The following is a 19,842-nucleotide window of genomic DNA, read 5'->3' on the forward strand; positions in this document are numbered from 1 at the left end:
TTGATAATTTTTATTTTTAAATGTCCGTCAATTTATCATTACAGGCTATTATTTGTAATTTATTCCAATACACTTTTTGATCATTCATAAATATTTTATGCGTTTATTTGTATTATATATTGACTTATTTATGAAATTGTTGTAAAATTTATATTTATTAATTATTCAAAGAGTTATGTAGAAATATCTTTATTTACTTTATTACATATTTTATTACATCAGTCAAAAAAAAAACTATTTTGCAATTGTTGTGTTTAGTATTGCTATTTTGTATTTAAGTGTGCTGGATTGGTGCAGAGTTATCAAATAAATTTTTAATTCAATGCATTTATGTCTGTTTTATTATTATTTTTTATTTTAAAGAAGCGTTTTAAGTAAATTCAGTCATTTTCCTGTATCGAATCAGTATCAACTGATACCAAACCCTATCGGTATCAGAAATGAAAAAAGGGGATCGGAGCGTCTCAACTAATTGTTTTTCTATTATAGTGTTTTCATTGGACTTTCAGGATGAAAACCATTCGATTCTGGTTGCCTGCAGAGAAATATGTGCCAACTTTCACAAAATAAACCAAAAGATTCAAAAACAAACTGAAAGAGCAAAAAGTTCAGGAAACTGAATTTAATATGCACAAAAAAACAGACCAGAAAAGATCACAGAAAATACTGTAAACAGACAAAATGGAGTCAAAAAAATTACAGAAAAACAAATTGTAGATCACAACATGCTCCAGATATGAAGTGGAAAGCAGCATGACTGTTGTTGTGATTCCATTACATTTATGTTAATATTCAACCTCTGTTGAAAAAAAAAAACACACGCTGACAAGTTTTTTTATGATAAGTGGATAAAATACATGCCACACTATTATCCTCCCACCACTTCCTGTTGCATTCATGTTTTCACGTGGACATTAAAGGATTTGTAAAAAAAAAAAAAAAAAAAAACTACATTTGTTGACATTATCAATTTTTAAAAGCAACTAAACTGTAAATACTTTCCAAAATAACTATATTCACCAATAAAACAAGAAGTTCAAACTGATGTTAAACTGTTTTCAGTTTTACTTCTGCTGGCTCCAGTTGGTTGGACCTCTGTTGAATTAAAGGCCTAATATTTACATCTATTTTGTTTCATATTTTTATTTAACGTAGACATTAAATGTCTTTTTATTTTTGTAAAATAAGTTAGTCTAACTTTGCAGACCATGATTGTTTCTTAAAAGCAACAAAACTAAATACTTTCTAAAAGAATTGTTTTCAAGATGTCTCACTCTAAATTTAGTGTTTTCAGTTCTTTTAACAGTGTGGCATTCTGCAAGCACATTGCTTGCAGTTTTTCAGTACATTATTCAAAGATAGTTCAGCATTTTAGCCTCAAAGTACATTAAATAAATAAATAAATAAATTAATTAACAAACTAAAACTGATGTTAAACTGTTTTCTGTTCTATTTTGCTTTCTCATTCCTCCAGGTCGGTGGTTATTTGTGAAGCTGTTCTTCAGCTAAAAACACTTGAGCAGAGGGAAAAGGCCGAGCCACCTGTCTTCTTCTTCTTCTTCTTCTCCTGTTTTTATAAAGTGCATCAACAGTCGCGAACAGCCGAACATGGAGGCTGGGAACGGACGGCCCGCCTGTGAGGAGGAGAACACAACAAGAACACAACTACATCCTCGGCGTGTGTGTGTGTGTGTGTGTGCGAGAAAGACTTTCTCTCCGTAGAGTTTCACTGAGTTTACATCCGGGTTTTTTCCCTAGGCAATGGGAGTCGCAGCACCGCCGTTCCTTAGGCAAAGTGAAATAAATTCGCCGCACCGACACAAAAAGTAGTCCGCTCACCGAACAGCCTTTCTGGCCGGCTCGGTTTTATGATCGGTCTGTTTTAACGAACTTTGGCGCCGAACTAAGACGGTATCAAACGCTTCGTGGCGGATTGGGGAGGTTTTTGTGGACCGCGATGTAGTTTTTGTGCCCCCTTCCTCCAGCTTGGCGGCGCAGGGATCTGTGTTGTGCTGAGGCTGAGCTGAATGAGATTGAAGAAGAGTTCTTCTTGTTTTGTAGCTTCAGTTTCTCTGTTTTTACTCGTTTTTTTTACTCTAACAGCAGAACAAAGTGCAGTTCTGCGGGCAGGAGGCGGCCGGACTCCCGCTCAGCTGTGGCTCCACCGTGGATCGGCTGCTGGGAGGAAATATTTAATTAATCTGGAGGAGGACTGCTGCTGAGTAAGTGGGCTTTTTTTAATTTCATAACTTTAATTCAGTCCTGTGTGGAAGTTCAGAAGGCTGAAGGATGAGTCTGATGCTCTGAGCAGGTGTGCGGGCAGGTGTGTGAGCGGCCGCAGGGTGTGTGTTCCGGCTGGCTGTGTGTGTTTAGCTGCGGACCGAGGTTCTGGAGTTCTGGAGGACAAGGGGCCGACAGAACTTAGAGCCACCGACAGACGGCGGCTCACCGCCAGGTTTTGTTCCGAAAAGATGGCGTCCTTCAGGGTTGCTGCTCATCTTCTCCCTCGGGTTTTTCTCCGGGTCTCCAACGGAGGCTCCCCACGGTTCTTTGCGTGAAGTTATCCGCCTGCTGGCGCCGTTAGCCCGGGCAGCTAGCAGGATAGGTAGCGTTAGCGGCTAACGTTAACGGTGCTGAAGTTGGCCTCTGATTGAAAGCTGTTTAATAGCTGTTTAGTAAAGGAGCATTCCGCTGTTTTGAGGAAAGCCTGGACTAAAGTTTATCAGCTCGTTTAAAATTTACAATACCAAAATTTGTAAAACCTGACTTGAACAATTCTAGATTGTGTGCAACATGATATGGGTTATGTAACTTACTCTGATTGTTTTGACACAAGTTAGGAGGACAATCTAATTCTCGTTATCTAGACCATCACAAATAGGGCTGTGCCTGCAAACTTTGGACAAGTCAAACTTGTTCTGTAGTGTTAGAAAGATTTCCTTCAACATTTCAATATGCAAAAGTTTGATTCTATTTATAAATACACGAGCTGTCCATTTTTAGTCTACCTTATTTGAGGTTCTGCCTGAAAACTGCCCTACTTAAACAATTTAAAAGTGATTAAAGTGATCCAGACTGGGTAGATCTCTTTAAGAAAGCAGTTATTTGTAAAACAGTTTACTCTGTTTATAAAAACAAAAAATACCAAAATTTTTATTTTAAAACATATGTTCCTATGCTGCTTTAAAAAAATTTGGCTTCATTAAAACAAACTATTAAAGTTTACATGTTGTCAAGTTACTGATGATCTTTATTTATTTTTGGCTTAAATTCTTTGAAATTACTCTTAATGGAACTTTGACAAATAAAACAAGTTTACTAACAATCTTAGTTCTAAGATTGTTATACAAATCTTAGAAATAAGATTGATATAACAAAGTCCAGTTGACAAAACAATGACGTTTATAATTTTCTTTAACTTTAAAAAATTACATAAAAGTTTCTTCCCATATGTTAAAGTATTCATTAACAATGCAGAATAATTAATTCCAGGTTTGAACTGAGTAAGTGTTTTGGATTTTTCCTCAGGACTTTTCTTAAGGTAGTTCAGTATTTCAAAAAACAGCTGAATGCCCCTTTACGGGTGAATCAGACACCAACTTCAGGCCGCATCCACTTGTTCTCTGTGAAACGGTCGGAGCTTTCACACCGACAAAAAAAAAAAAGAAAAAAAAAAAAAAAAGAAAAGCGACAAAACAACGAAGATCCTGCTGAAATGTCCCCCGGTATCCCAGAGCTGGGAATCTGTCAGGCAGCCCGGAGGGTTTGTGGAGGCCGTCTGCCGTCGGTTAGCGACGGTTTAATGGCTGGTTTCCCCCCGAATCGAAAGAAAAGCGGAGTTTGTGGAGCTGCTCGCAGGATCAACCCTCCATCTTAGCCTCACTTCTTGGTGTTTTCGGGCCTCTGCTGCTGCTGCGGCGGCATGCGGCTTCATGGAAGTTTATATCCCGGCAACTTTCCGACCCAATCAGCTTAATTACCCCACATCCCTTCCGGGACGCCGAACTTGGTGCTTTCACTGGTATTCCCTGGTCACTGGGAACACTGGGGTGTTAACTGGGGTGTTGGGATTTAATGTCAGAGCGCATGAAGCATCACTGCGGCTGTACAATAACAATAAAGACCTACTTTTTCCTGCTTTGGTAGAGAAAAGTGACTATTTTTTATTCTAAACTACTTTTGTTATTGTTTCCCATTATATTTCAGTGGAAATACTGGACTTTTCCCCATTTTCTCTGTGAGGATTCCCTGGTAGTTTGTTGTATTTTAGTAGTTTAATGTGTGACTGATAATAACAGAAACAATTCTTTAATATAATTGCGTCATTAAATCTATACATTTTAGCTCTGAGATCAATATTTTTATTTATTTATTTAGATTTAACTAGGGAATATAATCTGTTTTTAGAGTAGAGTACAAACCATTTAGATGTACTCTGACAGCAAAATATTTAAATATTATCTTTAAACTTAATATATATTCTACTTTAACTCCCTTTTTTAACTTGTAAATAAAAAAAAACTGAAGTATTTTGGGATACTTTCATTATTGTCCACTACATCTAGCAGAGAATAATATATTTATTCAGTTTTTTTATATTTAAAGCATATTTATGTTTGAAAATATTACAAACCTCAGTAGTTTGTTATATTTTATTAGTTTTTAAGCCTTATTTGAGTTATTTTAACTTTTCCATCAAGCTCTAGATGTGAAAAATTCTAAATATTTTTAATACAGTCAAATAAATATTTGGTCAAATCCTCCTGTTATAGTTGTGGGTCACAGTTTGATTGTTTTAGTGTAAAAGTTTTCATCAAGGAGTTTCAGCTGCGTTAAATCTATAAACTTGACTGTTTTCCAAGAAAATCATTTGAAAAGTTTTAAATAAAAGGAACAAACATTTTATTAAATTGTACTTGAAAAACAGAAGTACTAAAGTATTTAGTACAAGTACAGGTGTTTTAAGAACCTGTACTTGTACTTTCCTGCACTTTAAAGTAAATATTTTTATTCAGATCTTAAAACTGATTTTATCTATAGATTACTATAAGCAAGTTCCTTGTTAAACCACTTTTAAAGTATTTTTATCCTGAGTTAATTTGTAATTTTTCCTCCAGAATAGTGTTTTTAAGAAACAAAGTACATTTTATCCACTTGAAAGTACTTCAGTGTATGTAGAAATGAGCAAAACATAAGTATTTTTTCCATTTTAAATACAATAGACAGTACTTTTACTTACTTTCAGGGTAAATAATGCAATTTTTCACATTTAGATTCAGATTATACCACATCTGAACTGAAATGATGTTTTTATCTGTCAGTACTTTATTATTGCTTTCCAGTACGTTTTAGTGGGAGCTCTGGATTTCTTTTTTTCTGGTTTCTCTTTAAGCACAAAGCAGATTTGGATAAAAAAAATCAAACTTTATTAGTTTGTTGTATTTTAATAGTTTTCTGTATTAATAAAAGTATGCTTCAGTTCAAACACAAATGCAGTCGGTTTAATATTGATGGTTTAATATTGAAGTAGTTTTTAATCTGGTACAATCTGTTAAAGTCCAATAACGTAAACAAATACTTGACAGTTTAAAGTGTCAAAACAAAGTACTTTAAAGTACTGCTGTGTTTTTGGAAAGTAGTTGATAGAAAGCAGAACTTATTCAACATCTTTTCATTAAAACAAAATACTTTTGTTTTAATGAAACAAACGTTTTATTAAATTTACTCCTCGTTAGAATAAACCACGTATTTGAGAAACTGAAGTATTTTCATTCTGCATTACTTCATTATTGATTCCCAGTTTGTTTGCTTTTACGCTGGTTATTTCTGTGGATGGAAATAAAATTTTGGAATTTTAAAATGAAGAAGTATTTAGTGATTTATTTTTGCAGCATAGTAATAAAGTACTGAGTATGTACCGATATACAGTTATTTGTATACTTTGGTTTCTTTTAACACAGTTACTGTTCCAGTTCGTGAAACTAAGGGCAGCAGGTTGTACTTGTATAAAACTGATAGTATTACAGTTAAAAGTAACTGTACTACTTTGTACTTATACATTGAGCAGTTTCATCATCTTGGTTTCATTTTGTTTTTATTTTTTTGCTGTTGATTTTACAGGAAACGTTGAAAGAACGTCAATCTGACTGATCTGAATCGGGTTTAAAGTTCAGATAAAAGTATGACTGGATGATCTTCTGCTGCTTTATCAATCAAAACACATCCTGCCTACTTTATGTAAATACTTCAGAGCTCAGCAGCACATCTTTAAAAAGCTTTTTTTATATCCATTAACAGGTTTTAGAAAGTATGTTGTAAATACTATAGTAGTTTCTAACTGGTAAAAGGAGCTTAAATCACTTTTTCAAAAAAGTATTTTCAACAGATTCTCACAAAACTTGAGGTGTTTTTATCTATTTAGAACAGTTTAGAAATAAACGCCTCTGTGTTGTTATAAAGTATTTTTAAAGTGCTGCTGTCTGGTGATGTACTTTCTTTTAACAGCAGTTGATATTTAAATACTGAAGTGACAAAGTATTTTCACTTCCCTCCTGCCTGGTTTTACGTTTCACATGCAAATGTTCTAACTGGTTCTGACGCTGATTATTTTACGTTTTATTCTAACAGGGTCGGGATATTTTGGGTTTCAGGATGAGAAAGTTCAGTGGAAAAAATTAAAGTACTTACAAAGTTTTTTATGTTTTAGAAGTAAAAGTGTTACAGTTTTCCACATCTGGAGCAACTTGCAGGACTTTCACCTGGTTTTGATACAACCTCAGCAAGAGTAAAGTATTGCAGAAAGTTAAGGAAATACTTCCTGGTTCTGGAAGAACCTTAAGGTTTTAGTATCAGAACCACTAAAGTTCAGTTCAGTCTGAAATTTTCATCGTTTTATTTTTGACTTAACTAAACAAAACTTTATCACTTCAAAAATGTTTAAAGTTTAGCAATAAAAAAACAACTTTATTCAAAATCCAGACTGAATTTCAAAGTATTTTAGTATTTTTTGTCAAATAATATTCACTTTAGTATTTTGTTTGCATTTGATTTATAATAAAAAAAATTAATTCTTCTGAGAAACTAATGAATGTTTATCTCTAAGTAAAATGTAAATACTTGACTGTTTTCACAAGAATTAAAACTTTAAAAGAAGTGTTTTATTTCTTTACTACAGTGTTTATAACATAATTAATTTTATTCATAAAGCACAGTTATAAAAAACAAAACCATGACAATAATAATAATAAAATAAAACATGAATAGATTAATAGGATGCACTAAAAAAACAGCATAATTGTAAAAGCAGCTAGAAAGTATTTTTCACTTTTAAAAGTACTGCTGTCTCTGTATTAGTTGTACTTTTGGTATTTAAAACAATAAACTGATTTGACTTGACTTGTTTCTGAACCAGAACCGACTTTATTTGCACATTTGTGCACAAATAATTTTCTCTTAGTCAAGACATTTTAAATACCACTATGAAGGAAATAAAAGTACATATTTTTAAAAGTATATGCAGCATTTTACATTGGAGGAAGACCAGGTTGAATTAGTCTAAATGATTTGTGTCCAGGATGTGTGGGATCTGCAGAGATTTTATTTCTAGTTGAAAGTAAAAGGAAATTCACTACAATTTATATTTGATTCACAAGTTTAAAATAGTTTCTATTTTTTGTTTTCTAACCAAATTTTAATAATAATAGATTGTAGAGTAAATAAAGTGTCTTAAGTGATGTAAGGATAGAAAACATAACTGGACTGTGTTCCTGTTGATCAGATGTCTGCTTAATCTGCCAGATTAGATTATGAGTTTGACGTGTTGGCCTCCAGGATCTTGGTTGTTGGTTCTGATAATCTGCAGATTAAAAGCCTCATATGTCGATGTGTTTGGAGAAAATGGGAAAAATATTTTTTTCTAAAAGTTAAAGCTGCATGAATGAGAAACAAACTGAAAAAAATAATAAAATTTTAAAAAAATAATCTTTTTAAGAATCGTTTTAGCAGATTTGAACCAGCAAACCACTCGGCAGCTCCTGGTTACTTTTAGATAAACTTTATCTCTGGACTGTCTTTTATTAATTAATTATCTTACTTTTTATGATTTAATATATATTAATATATATATTTTGAATTATTTATGTCGTTTTTTCCCTAGTTTTTCTAAATAAAATCTTGATGTTCAGAGGAATATTTATTATTAATAAACGGTTTAAAGTGGTTTTATGTTTCTGCAGTGTTGCACTTTCTCTGAAGCGTTCCTGCAGTATTTATCTGGTTAGAAAATGTTTGTACAAATAGTTATTTTCAGCTACATGAGGCTTAAAATAAAGACAGAGTCAGATTTATCGGCATGTAAATGAGAAAAAGAAGTTGCAGAGTTCAAACAGGTAATAAAATCTGAGCTCATTTTCATTTCTTTGCTTGTTTTAACTCAAATTTTACCTGTAAGTGGAATTTTCCTGAGTTTTTAGCCTTTTGTTTCTGTGATTAAGTGTTTTTTCCCCACTTTTTGTGACTGCACATTTAAAAAAACAGGTTTGGTTTCGGTTTGACTTCCAGCTGTAAATCTGTCAGATCTTCTCCAGAATAATTTATGTTTTTGCTGATGGATGAGTTTCATTTCAGGCCTGCAGAGGATTCTGACGTCTTTGTTTTTCTGTAAATGAAACTTGTTTTATCTAACCTGCAGGCAGCCAGCAGGGGGCATTGTGGAAAGTAATTATTGGACCATTAGATGAAACAGGAAGGATTCTAGTTAAATATAATGACATTTTACCCCGATTATGAGTGATATTGGTTAATTTCACGTTTGTAGTAACAATTAAGGAATCTCGAAACATCAATATCTTTGATCAGTTGCAAACACATGGAGCCTGATGTCTTTTTTTGTGATTTTTTTTTCTTTTTGTGTTTTTGTTTTTTTTTTTTTGATGAAAAACTGTTGATTTGTTGTCCTTTATAAAAGTGCGGCTGATCTTGTGATGGAGTGGGTTTGTTGTGTTTTCCAGGGCAGCACAGAGGGGTGGAGTCCAGTCCCACAGCCAGGTGGTGAGTCCTGCTTTATTACAACAACAATGCATTAATTCAAATACTGTACAGATTTATTTTTTTGTTTAATTCTTCCAGCTCTAACTTTTAGTGGAACATTTGCATCATTCTGTCAAAAATGCTCCTAAACTCAGAGAAAAGCAAATAAACTGGATAGTTTTGTTGTTTATTATCATGAAAATCTCAAATGCAACTTATTTCAGCTCCAGTAAAAAATGTTTTTGAAAGCACTAAAGAAGATTATCTGAAGGGGAAATGATGTCTTTTAAAAACAGGACTTTTAGATCTGCAGGAGTTTCTATGTTTTGTTACTTTGTCTTCCACTGGACTGAAAGGAGAATGAAATCAGCCAAAAACAAAAGAAAGATCTTCAGAAAGTGTGTAGATCTGCTGATGTAAATGAAAACCTGCATCAGGACCTAAAAATCGGTTTCAGGTGACGTCAACAGGGCGTGGTGCCTGTGTTGCGTTCGAGTGCTGTGGGTTTTCTCTGCCTCTGACACAAGGAGCCACAAAACAACAATTTTAATGTTTTGTTTTTTTCCTTTAGCTTATTGAGATTATTTTCAAAAGGTGGGCTTTATTCCAATCATGAATATGAGAGTTTGTGTTTAATATCAGCAGAAATAAAGTTGCATTTTTACCAGAAAAACAGGAGTTATTAGGAGCTATATCTCCTGATTTCTTTTACTGTTTCAAAGTCTTACTACTGATAATAATTTGATGCTTATTTGTTTAAAAAAAATTAAGTGTTTTCTTATCTGCAAATTAAATATCAAAGTATAACTTCAAAAGATGTGGCCAAAATGTGTTGCCTTGACTGGTTTATTTTATTCTTGTTTTATTTTGACTTTATTCTCATTCAACTGTATCAAAATTCAAAAACACTTCATTGATCCCAAAGAGATCAATAAATTAATATTTTTTTAAAGAGTTATTGTAGATGGCTCTCCTATAGCAGTCTGTATCACAGTAAATTTGAAGAAGCTTCTGACTAAAGATACTCTGTTATTCTAAGATAGTTTGGTTGTTCATAATTTTCTGTAAAACCCATCTAATCCTTTTTATTTCTTATTTGGTTTATATTATGACTTTTTTCTCATAATTTAAAAAATAAAATAAAATGGAAGCCTGGCCCTAATATGAGTTCAAGGTCCAAACAAACACAAACTGGCAGCTCACTCTTATTTCGGATTATTTTGTGTTGCAGTTCTCATAAAATTATCAATTTTCTGTCTTAACATTCTGAATTTTTTTTCCCCTGGTAATATTAAATTTTTATTCTCATTAATTCGACTGTCGTATATGTATATTTGTGTAATATTATGACTGTATTCTTGTAATTAAAAAGAATACATCGTAGTCTGGCGTTAACTTTCTGTCATAAACTTGACCTGGATAAAACGTACAAATACTGTAAATAGCTGTAAAACAAGATGGCCGCCCTGGGCGTGATGACATCACTCTTAAAACCCAACGAGATAATATTGTTGTTTTGAGGTGATATAATGTTATTGGCATAATAATAATGTGAGAATATATTCTCAAAAATCAATAAACATCAAATGCTACAAATGAACATTTAACACTGGAACCAGAAGACATTTTAAATATCCAAAATAAACAAAACAGAAATGACAAAGAGCCAGACTGAAGACTTTTGTCATCCAGTTTTTGGTTAAAAGAGAAAACTAAATAATTCAAATGGAAATTACTGTCATTGTTTTAATTTATCATTTTATTAACTTATTTATTTCTTATTGTGACCAGCCTGTTCAAAAACCAATAATCAGGTTAATAAAATTGATTTCTTGCCCAGTCCTTGTATTTATCCCTAATAAATTCCAGAGTTTAATGCTTTTCCTTTTTGCTTTCAGCGGCACTTTAATGCTTCAGTTGGATGGTTTTCCTACTGGAGAAGGTGTTCAGGTAAAAGCGCAGCGCCTCTCAGACAGGAAGCTGTCGTCAGCAAACAGGAAGTGGTAACCGGACAGGTTTGTGTTCCAGGCTGATCGATCGGTTGGCAGACTGACTGGATCCATGATGGAACTACAGACGCTACAGGAGGCTCTGAAGGTGGAGATCCAGATCCATCAGGTGAGTCTCCGGGTCCAGCACCCGCAGGATGTTGCTGCCGCCACCAGGTGTCACTGTGACTCGTTATTTTTCTCCTTCTACAGAAACTTGTGGCTCAGATGAAGCAGGACCCGCAGGTAAAACCCAGCAGGTCTCCATGTGGGTCCGGTCCGAGATCCGGTCTGGTTCTGCTCAGCCTGACCCGCTTTGTTTTTGTTTCAGAACGCAGATCTGAAGAAGCAGCTCCACGAACTCCAGGCAAAGATCACAGCGCTCAGCGAGAAGCAGGTGAGTCCACAGGCAGACCGACTCACCTGGAGGTCAAGGGTCAGGGCGAGTCCTGGGCAATACGGACCCAGGACCGGTCTGTAAAATCCATCTATGTTCGGTAAAAGAACAAATGTTCGGTAAAAGGAGGATGTTGAAAGGTTAGGACCTCCTCTGAGTTCTGCTGACCCCTGACCTCTATGACCTCTCCGTTGACGTCTAGTTTGGCCTCAGAACAAACCGGAGACTCTTGACCCGTTCTGATGTGTAACTTGGAGCTGATGTTCTCCTGGTTTCATTCTGCAGACAGGAACCTCAGACTTTTATTCTGAAAATAATCAGGAAGTCTAAAGCCTGATTTCCTCAGTTTTAAAGGAGAAATTCAGATTGTTTTTTTTTTACTCTTTCTGTCTGACATTTCTGTTTATCTGCAGTTTATTTAACAGACTTTTTAAGCGTTTTATTTTTTTGATTAGATCATTCTGTTTGCTGTTTTTATATTTCTTTTAATCCTTTTTAAAGCTGATTGTGGCTTTGCCGTAACTTTTTTGCAGTTACTTTTTGTTCTTGGGTATTTATTTGTTTCTTTATGATAATTTGAGTAATAATGTAAATGAGCTGCAGCAGTTGTCGTTTCAGATTAATGTTTCTTTAAAAACTGGAGTTTTTTTTTAATCGAGCTTCAGGATCTTCTGAAGACTTGATGCTGAAGCGTCTTTGTTGTTGGTTGCAGATCTATTTTTATCGTCTTTCTGAGCGTTTCTATTTCTGTCCGCTCCCTGCAGGTTGGATTTTTTTATTTGTCTGCTGTGATGAGTGTGGACTCTAAGGTGAAACACACAGATCAGACGGTTCCCAACATGCAGGATGGAGATACTGGATTGTGAAAAGCTGCTTTAATTTTAATTAGTTTAAGGTTTGGAAAATGCTGGATATTCAAACTGTGCAATTTTGCGACACAGTGCAATGTAACATTTGATTAAAATGTTACGTACAGTTGAAATTAGATACTTAAATAGAAACATGTATTTTTTTCCCCTCGTATTTAGTCTGAACTTAAATCAGACTAAATATTTCTTGTTTAGCTCAAAGTTACTAAAATTATTTGTATTTGCTAAATACCAGAAAACATGGTGAGATTTTTTCTATTTATCTCTGCTGTAGAGTGTATAATACAATCACAAGACATTAAGACAGAAAAACTTGCATGAGATAGTAAAATTGGTCATTTTATTACTTTATTATTTTGACTCTATTATTTCTTTAATCTAAATTCAAAGCCGAAATAAGTATAAGCCGTCAAACAAGATGGCGGCTTTGGGTGCCCTGACAGCACGCTGAATTAAGAAGAGCATTGGTAGAAAAAAAATCCCAATTTTACAAAAATAAATTCTTCAAATAAAACTTTCATTAACTGATCAGATCAACTTATCTCCCTAATCTAAATCTGGTTATTCTGGTTTAAACTCCTGTTTTTGTCTGTTTTCCGTCTTAGTCTGTCTTTGTGTTAACTCCTCCTCTGATTGGCTGGATGTGGAGACTTCTTGGTTTGAACCAGGAAGTGAATGAAAGGTCACTCTGATAGTGTGATCTGCAGGTCTCGGCAGGTCTTGGACTCGGCCGTTAATTTCTCTCAGTCGGTCTTTGATCGGCCATCGCTGCGTTTGCTTCCTGCTGTTGCTGAGTAACAGATGGGCCTTTTCCTCAGCTTGCTGTTTCCATGTGACCTGATTCTGAGCTGCTGTCCCGCTAACTCTGATTATTATTCTTTTGATGTTTGCTTCCTTCCATCACTAGTTCTCTTTCAGGGAATGTAAGGAAACATTTGGCGTTCCTACAGTCTGGAATAATCCAGAATCTGATTTCTGCAGTTTTTTATGAGCCTTGAGAAATTTAGAAGAAGAAATTATGGACTTTTGTCAGACTTTATTTCTGTTCCCACTGTCCAGAACTTTCCTTACTGACTTCCTTCCTTGTAACATTCCTTCCCTCCTTTCTTTTAGCTGTCCTTTCTTTTCTTCTTTGTTTTTCAACACCTTCCTCTTTATAACGTTCCTTTCTTCCTTGTTGCATTATTTCCTTCCTTCCTTCCTTCTTTGTAACCTTATTTTATTCCTTCAGTCTTTCTTTGTCATTCCTTACTTCCTTCCTTGCACTTTTTGTTTCTTGTCGTCTTTATACATTTTTGTCATAATATAAGAGAAGATCATTTACACTTAGCAAAAATATTGATAAATAATCTGTAAACAGATTGAATGTTTTCAGTTCTGACTGAAAAGAGTCTTCTGGTTCTGGAACTGAGGAGTTCTGGTCCAGGTCGGGTTTAACACAAGCCCAGTTCCTGTTGCTGCTCATCAATATTTTTAAGGTGGTTCCTTCCTGATAGATTGAATAAATCTCTGACTGTCATGACAAGAGGAGAAATTTTATACAGTGTGTTTGTATAAACGTAACAAACTGCAATAAATAAAAGTGTTTGCAGAGGGTTGGTTTCATTATGTGGACATTTCAGAGGTGAATAAAGGAGAAAGCTGATTTTTATTGGTTTGTTTGTGTTCAGAAAAAGGTGGTGGAGCAGCTGAGGAAAGAGCTGCTGGTGAAGCAGGAACCAGAGGCCAAACTGCAGCTGCAGGTTCAAGCTGCTCCAGTAGGGGGCGACCTGAAGCCGACCAACCTGCTGCAGAGCCAGCAGATACCTGGAGGACTGCAGCAGGTGGGTGACCGCCACCTCTCTGCCCTGATTCAATTCAGTTTGACGTTTTACTCATTATAAAGATGCAGTATATAACTTTTATAATATATTTATATGTTAAAACTGACAATGTAATATGAGAGATGATCTGTGAAAGGATTGATTGCCATCTGAAGAAATTCACCAAAACAACCAATCACAGCCAGGAGGAGGGTCTTGGTGTTATGTCTCATAACATGCTGTTGCAGCATAGTGACAGTTTCAACAAATATATGCAAAATAAATATTTATATAAACGTTACATACTGCAGCTTTAAATGTTTTAACTAATTAAGTCTTCAGATTTAATCCTGTTGTTCTCCGAGTTAATCTGGGTGAATTTCTCTGAACAGACGCTGACGGTCACGCCGGTCCTCACCGCCAAGACCCTGGTGCTTAAAGCCGCCGCCACGCCCACCCTGCCCGGCGCCATTTTGTCGCAGCGCCCGCCCACCGTCGCTATGGTAACCACAGCCATCACCAAGCCCGACTCGCAGAGCGTCCCCATCAACCTGCAGGTGGCCAGCCGGCTGACCAATCAGAGCTCGGAGCCTGTGCGGCTGGTGTCCAAGAACGCAATGGTGGTGAGTTCGTCCCGCCGCGGCTCCGGGGCCAGTTAGTGAGCACCGGGTGAGACGCTTCCCAAGACGCTCCCAGGCCTGAGATAGGCTCGCCATGTCTGGAGCGAGTTCTGCCAGGCCGTGGTGTGAGCGGTGGCCGTTCAGCTGCTCCCAGATGGAGTCCATAAGGCACAGAAACTAGACGGTTCATTTCTGATCTCCTCAGCATTTGCTGTTTGTCACAAAGAAATCCGTTTTCCCTAATTCTGCAGCAGCTTTACTTAAAACTGACCCGCTGAAGTGAGTTTCCACCAGCAGCCCTCCCATAGATTGTACAAAATTTAGATAAAAATCTGCCTCAACCAACCTTTTATACTCTCTGCTAAATGTGCTAACGGAGTGTTGCTATGAGTCCTTTATGTTTGAGAAATGCTTTAATCTCCATGGCAGCTATACAGTTCTGCTAAATGCCTGGTCAGATGTAGCCCCACCCTCAAGACACTGCTCCTCCCTAAAAGCTGCAGTTTCCAAGCTTCGTTCTCTCAGAGCAACCTTCCAGCTCCTTCAGACTAGCCAGCAGCAATTAGCAAACACGTGGAGGATCTGCTGAGCTCATGGGAGCTTCCTCTCACTGCAGTTTAAACCGAGGAGTCATGTTGTGACGACTTCCCGAAGGCGGAGTTTCAGATTGCAGGAGTTTTTAAAGAGACAGAGGCCCATTTTCAAGGTGTCGAATTAGAAAGTCTTTTACATCATATTTTATATATACAGCAATTTTTAACAACTGAAGTTAACGTAGTTGATTGTTGTTTAAAATGGCACTGTATACCTCTTGACTTGGTCTCTAACTTGAGACCAAGTCACGCTACATGACACAATAAAATATGAAATATGATCAAAATTGTTAATCAAATTGATCTGAAAGATTCACAGTGCCATAAAAACGCCTAGTTATTAAATACTTAGAGCTGAAATACATGTAACCAAGATTAAAAGCAGAACAAACTCGTTGTTCTGCTTATTTAAAAAGATAATACCCTGGGCATTTGCCCAAGTCATTCATTTCAGAAATCGTCACTGTCTGCACCATTAAACATAACCATTGAGGCAATGCTCTGCCATCATGGCAGACCTACAGCTGCCACTTTGAACCAATCAAAGAGCAATGCCCATACTCTGCGTGCTCTTTCATTCTTGTTTTCTTTATTTGCTAATTAAATAAATACCAATGTATATAATTAGATAAAACATTAATAGCTACTGTAGTTTACGCAGAGCATTGCAAGAACAAAGACCGGCTCTCAGCAAGGCTCCAGTCCTATCTTCTTCGTAAAGAGAAGTTCAGATGACTCAGATAGTTTGTGAGTGTTGCAAATATGTTAACAAATAAACTGGACAGTATGCTGTGAGCTTAGTGCACCTTCTCACACTTGCGGTCTTGACTGGTCTTGACTGGTCTTGAAATAAAATCCCGAGTCCTCCGCGCCTGAGACCAAGACCAGTCTCGGATACAACAACACTGCTGCTTGTTTAATCACCTTTTGCTATCCAGTTATTAACCGGTTAATATAGGAGCGATGTTACGGCGACTTCCTGAAGAGAAGGACATCCCAATTTCAACGTGTGAAATTGTGAAGTCAGATTAGATACCTAGAACTTTTCTTTTAAACAACTGAAGTTAAAGTAGTGACTTGATTGTTTTTTGATCTGCACTATGTGCCTGGAAAACACTCGATACTGCCCCTTAACTAAATTAATTTGTGGTGGACTGCCATATAAAGCTCTAATGAAATGCAGAGTTTTGGTTTTACGTAACAAACGAAGCGAAACCGATGTCGGCGCGGATGCATCTCAGAGGAGTTGAAAGTTGAGTCGTGTTGTGACGGCAGCGGTCGGGTTGATCAGCTACCAGCTGTGTGGGTGTCAGACCCACAGACCCACATTCTGCTGTGGTTTTGTCTCAGCTGCAGGCCACCACCACCTCCTCCTCCGCCCAGCCAATCAGAGTTCCTCAGTTTGTCCCTCCTCCTAGACTGACGCCTCGGCCCACCTTTCAGCCACAGGTGCGTCCCAAAAGCCCCGCCTCCACAACCTGACCCCCCCCTCCCACCCCTTCTCCTCTCAGACCAGTGTGTGTGGCCCTACCTGAGGTGATGTGTTCACTCTCCAGCAGAGGGCAGCAAAGCAAATACTCCTGCCTTGCTCAGTGGCACTAAAACATGGTTTTCTCTGTGCCGCCTCATCCCTTTTCCTCGTGTTGTGCTTCTTTTTGGTTATTTTCCGACTGACCTGTGAGCAGGTGGTTGTGGAGGGGTCGTGACCCCCTCTGACTCTGTGTATGCGTGTGTGTGTTGACCTTATCGTGGTGACGGTTTGTTCTCCTGCAGCTTCTTGGTATTTTTTCAGTTCCTGGCTGTTTGTTTGTGTAGTGTTTTTTTTTCTTTTTGTTTTGTTTTTTAATTAATCCTGGAAGTTGAAGCGGAAATGTTGGCAAATATTTGAGCTGAGTAACGCCTCTGGAGCCGCCGCGCCCCCTGGTGTCTGCAGCATGAACTGCAGTAGCCACTGCAGAGACCAGGAGGCACAATAATGTTAGAGACAAGCAGCACAACCTGGTTGTAGTGATCAGACTAGATCTGGGAAATGTTAATTAAAAATTTACTTGTTGCTCAATCATTTCAAAGCTTTGCTATTAATAATTTGATGCTGATTTGTTAGAAGGTGAAGCATTTCCTTGTATATGAAACGGATAGCATAAAACTTCAAGGTGCTCAATATTTCTCTTTTTTTTTTGCCTTTTGGAGTTCTCATAAAATTACAACTTTTATTCTTCTGATATGACCACTGAACTCTGGCAATGTTATGACTTTATTCTCAAAATTAAAAATCTTTGCATGACCGTAGAGTTGACCTAAATTCAAAGTCCAAATAAGTAAAAGCCGTAAAACATGAAACAAGATGGCCGCCCTGGGTGTGCTGACATCACTCTGAACTTTTGAAACCCAAGAAATTCATTTGAAAAAATTCCAATTTTGAAAAAACGCAATCTCCAAAAACCAAAACTTGATTTGTCGCCCAGCCTTAGATTAGCCTTCATTGAGTCTTGAACATGATATAATACATACCCAGCTGAAGACGTGAGGGAAGCGCAACTTAAGATATCAAACACGGCAGAAATAGAGCTTTGACCCTGACGGCGAGGATAATTAGAACAGAACATGTTGAATATCTGACAGTGGAGAACAGGAATATACTTGGGAATATTTGGGAATTCTCTGCGTCCTGGAAGCTTGTGGAAGTTGGTTTCAGGAGCACCAGTCAGCTTGAAGATCTCCGAGTCGTTACCCAGCCATGTCTGATTCCCACACGCCCGTTTCCTGATTGGTTGTTTGTCGTCAACAGGTCAGGCCGAGGCTGGCCACGCCCACCAACGTCCCCATCGCCCCGGCCCCTCCCCCACCCATGATGGCGGCCCCACAGCTGCTCCAGAGGCCCGTCATGCTAACCACCAAGCTGGCGACCTCGCTGCCCTCGGCCGCACCCATCCACCAGGTCCGCATCGTCAACGGGCAGCCGTGTGGCAAGACGGGCGCCGCCCCGCTGACCGGCATCGTCATCACCACGCCCGTCACTGCCACGCCCACACGGCTTGCAAGCCCCTCCCAGGCGCTGACTAACCCCGCCCCTCTCGCTGTTCCCCCGCCTCCAGCCCCGCCCATCCAGATCAGCAGCCTGATCTCTGAACCTAAGGTAGGAGTCCATGATGATTGTCAAAGTGCCACTTCGCAGTAGCTGCGTCTCCATTATAAACCTGCACAAAACTTTACTAATCTAGAAAAAACACAATTTCAAAATTCAAATTTTGCAAAACTAATTTGTTGGACAGCTACTCTTTACTTTTACTTTACCAAAAATATGTTGAAGTAATGCTTCTCTTGAGTGCAATTTTTGGGTGCTCTTCCTAACGTGGTATGAGTAGCACCACACAGAGATTGACTGACGACTCTAAGACCCTCCCTCTGGCTCTGATTGGTTGTTTCTGGTTAGCAGCTTGTTTTTTCAGACCATCTCAAATCAAACTGTCAAAACACTGACAATTTCAACAAATATCTAAAAATACTTTGTTATCAAAGGTTACACATTGCAGCTTTAAGCAGATTTATTTTCATAATTTCAATTTGCACAGTTATGTGTAGAATGGAAACGCAGCCATTGGTGCAGTCTGGGTGCTGTTTGCCTATATGAACTATATGGGTTTTATTTCAAGTACCATGTGAGTTCTTCCAGTCCAGGGTAATTTCTCATGGGTCCTGGTTATCCTCCTGCAGCTCTTCATCTCTCCAAACCTTAACCTGCTGTCGTCACCTTCCTCCTCCTCCTCATCCTCCTCTCATCAGACTGTTAAACTGGAAGCAGCAGAACAGAAAGCCACGGTCAGCTTGCCGTCCTCCTCCACCCCACCGCTCTCTCCACCCCCTCGATCCAAAAAGGAGGAGAACCCCGAGGTGAGACCTCTTCATATTGAATGCTTTCTCTTGAACTCCTCCATGTGCTGCTGATAAAGCCGCTCTTCCTCTTTCAGAAACTGGCCTTCATGGTGTCTCTGGGCCTCGTCACACACGACCACCTGGAAGGTGAGCAGCGCTCCGGGCGCCTGCTGGTCCGAAAGCTGCTGCAAAACAAATGTTTTCGGCTCTGAAACTTTTGGTTTCTGTCCTTGCAGAGATCCAGAGCAAACGGCAGGAGAGGAAGAGGAGAACGACGGCCAATCCAGTGTACAGCGGAGCCGTGTTCGAGCCTGAGGTAACGTCGATTTGAGCACACGGGTTTATTTTAATCAGTTCCTCCTGGATGTCATGGTTTTTGTGATTGTTGCAGTCTAAAACTGCTGATTTTGTTGTACCTTTTGCAAAAATTTGCGGTCCAAGTTTCATTTTTGTTTGTGTTTGAGCTTTATGTTTGCTGCAAAAAAACTCGAATGAATTATGGCACATAAACTTAACAAAAAAGACAGGATTTTAACGTGCTTCACATTTATAGAGCAAATAACGTTCTTCAAATAAATAAAATTATGTCCTGAGGCTTTATCAATATGAAAAACAAGAATTCCTTATTGGTCAGTTACACCATGACTGTTTACAAAGAATAAGCAAATCTGAC

The 19,842-nt window shown here is 37.7% G+C and overlaps 1 protein-coding gene across 5 annotated transcripts in view; it reads left to right on the plus strand.

The window, feature by feature from the left end:
- The first annotated feature begins 2,018 nt into the window (after positions 1-2,018).
- phf21ab (PHD finger protein 21Ab) overlaps positions 2,019-19,842 on the plus strand; it is a 32,181-nt gene continuing 14,357 nt past the window's right edge. For 4 of the 5 annotated variants that reach the window (XM_055027449.1, XM_055027476.1, XM_055027484.1 and 1 more), the window contains exons 1-13: positions 2,019-2,222; positions 9,009-9,048; positions 10,926-10,977; positions 11,056-11,145; positions 11,229-11,261; positions 11,347-11,412; positions 13,952-14,104; positions 14,476-14,706; positions 16,647-16,745; positions 18,085-18,432; positions 19,011-19,187; positions 19,265-19,316; positions 19,406-19,485. In XM_055027449.1, the coding sequence (XP_054883424.1) occupies positions 10,936-10,977; positions 11,056-11,145; positions 11,229-11,261; positions 11,347-11,412; positions 13,952-14,104; positions 14,476-14,706; positions 16,647-16,745; positions 18,085-18,432; positions 19,011-19,187; positions 19,265-19,316; positions 19,406-19,485 (1,371 nt within the window). In that variant the 5' untranslated portion in view covers positions 2,019-2,222; positions 9,009-9,048; positions 10,926-10,935. The remainder of the gene's footprint in view (positions 2,223-9,008; positions 9,049-10,925; positions 10,978-11,055; positions 11,146-11,228; positions 11,262-11,346; positions 11,413-13,951; positions 14,105-14,475; positions 14,707-16,646; positions 16,746-18,084; positions 18,433-19,010; positions 19,188-19,264; positions 19,317-19,405; positions 19,486-19,842) is intronic. The other variant, XM_055027457.1, reaches the window with a different exon arrangement.

This window comes from Poeciliopsis prolifica, unplaced genomic scaffold (genome assembly GCF_027474105.1).
Source record: "Poeciliopsis prolifica strain line A6 unplaced genomic scaffold, Auburn_PproV2 SCAFFOLD001, whole genome shotgun sequence".
Classification (NCBI taxonomy): domain Eukaryota; kingdom Metazoa; phylum Chordata; class Actinopteri; order Cyprinodontiformes; family Poeciliidae; genus Poeciliopsis; species Poeciliopsis prolifica.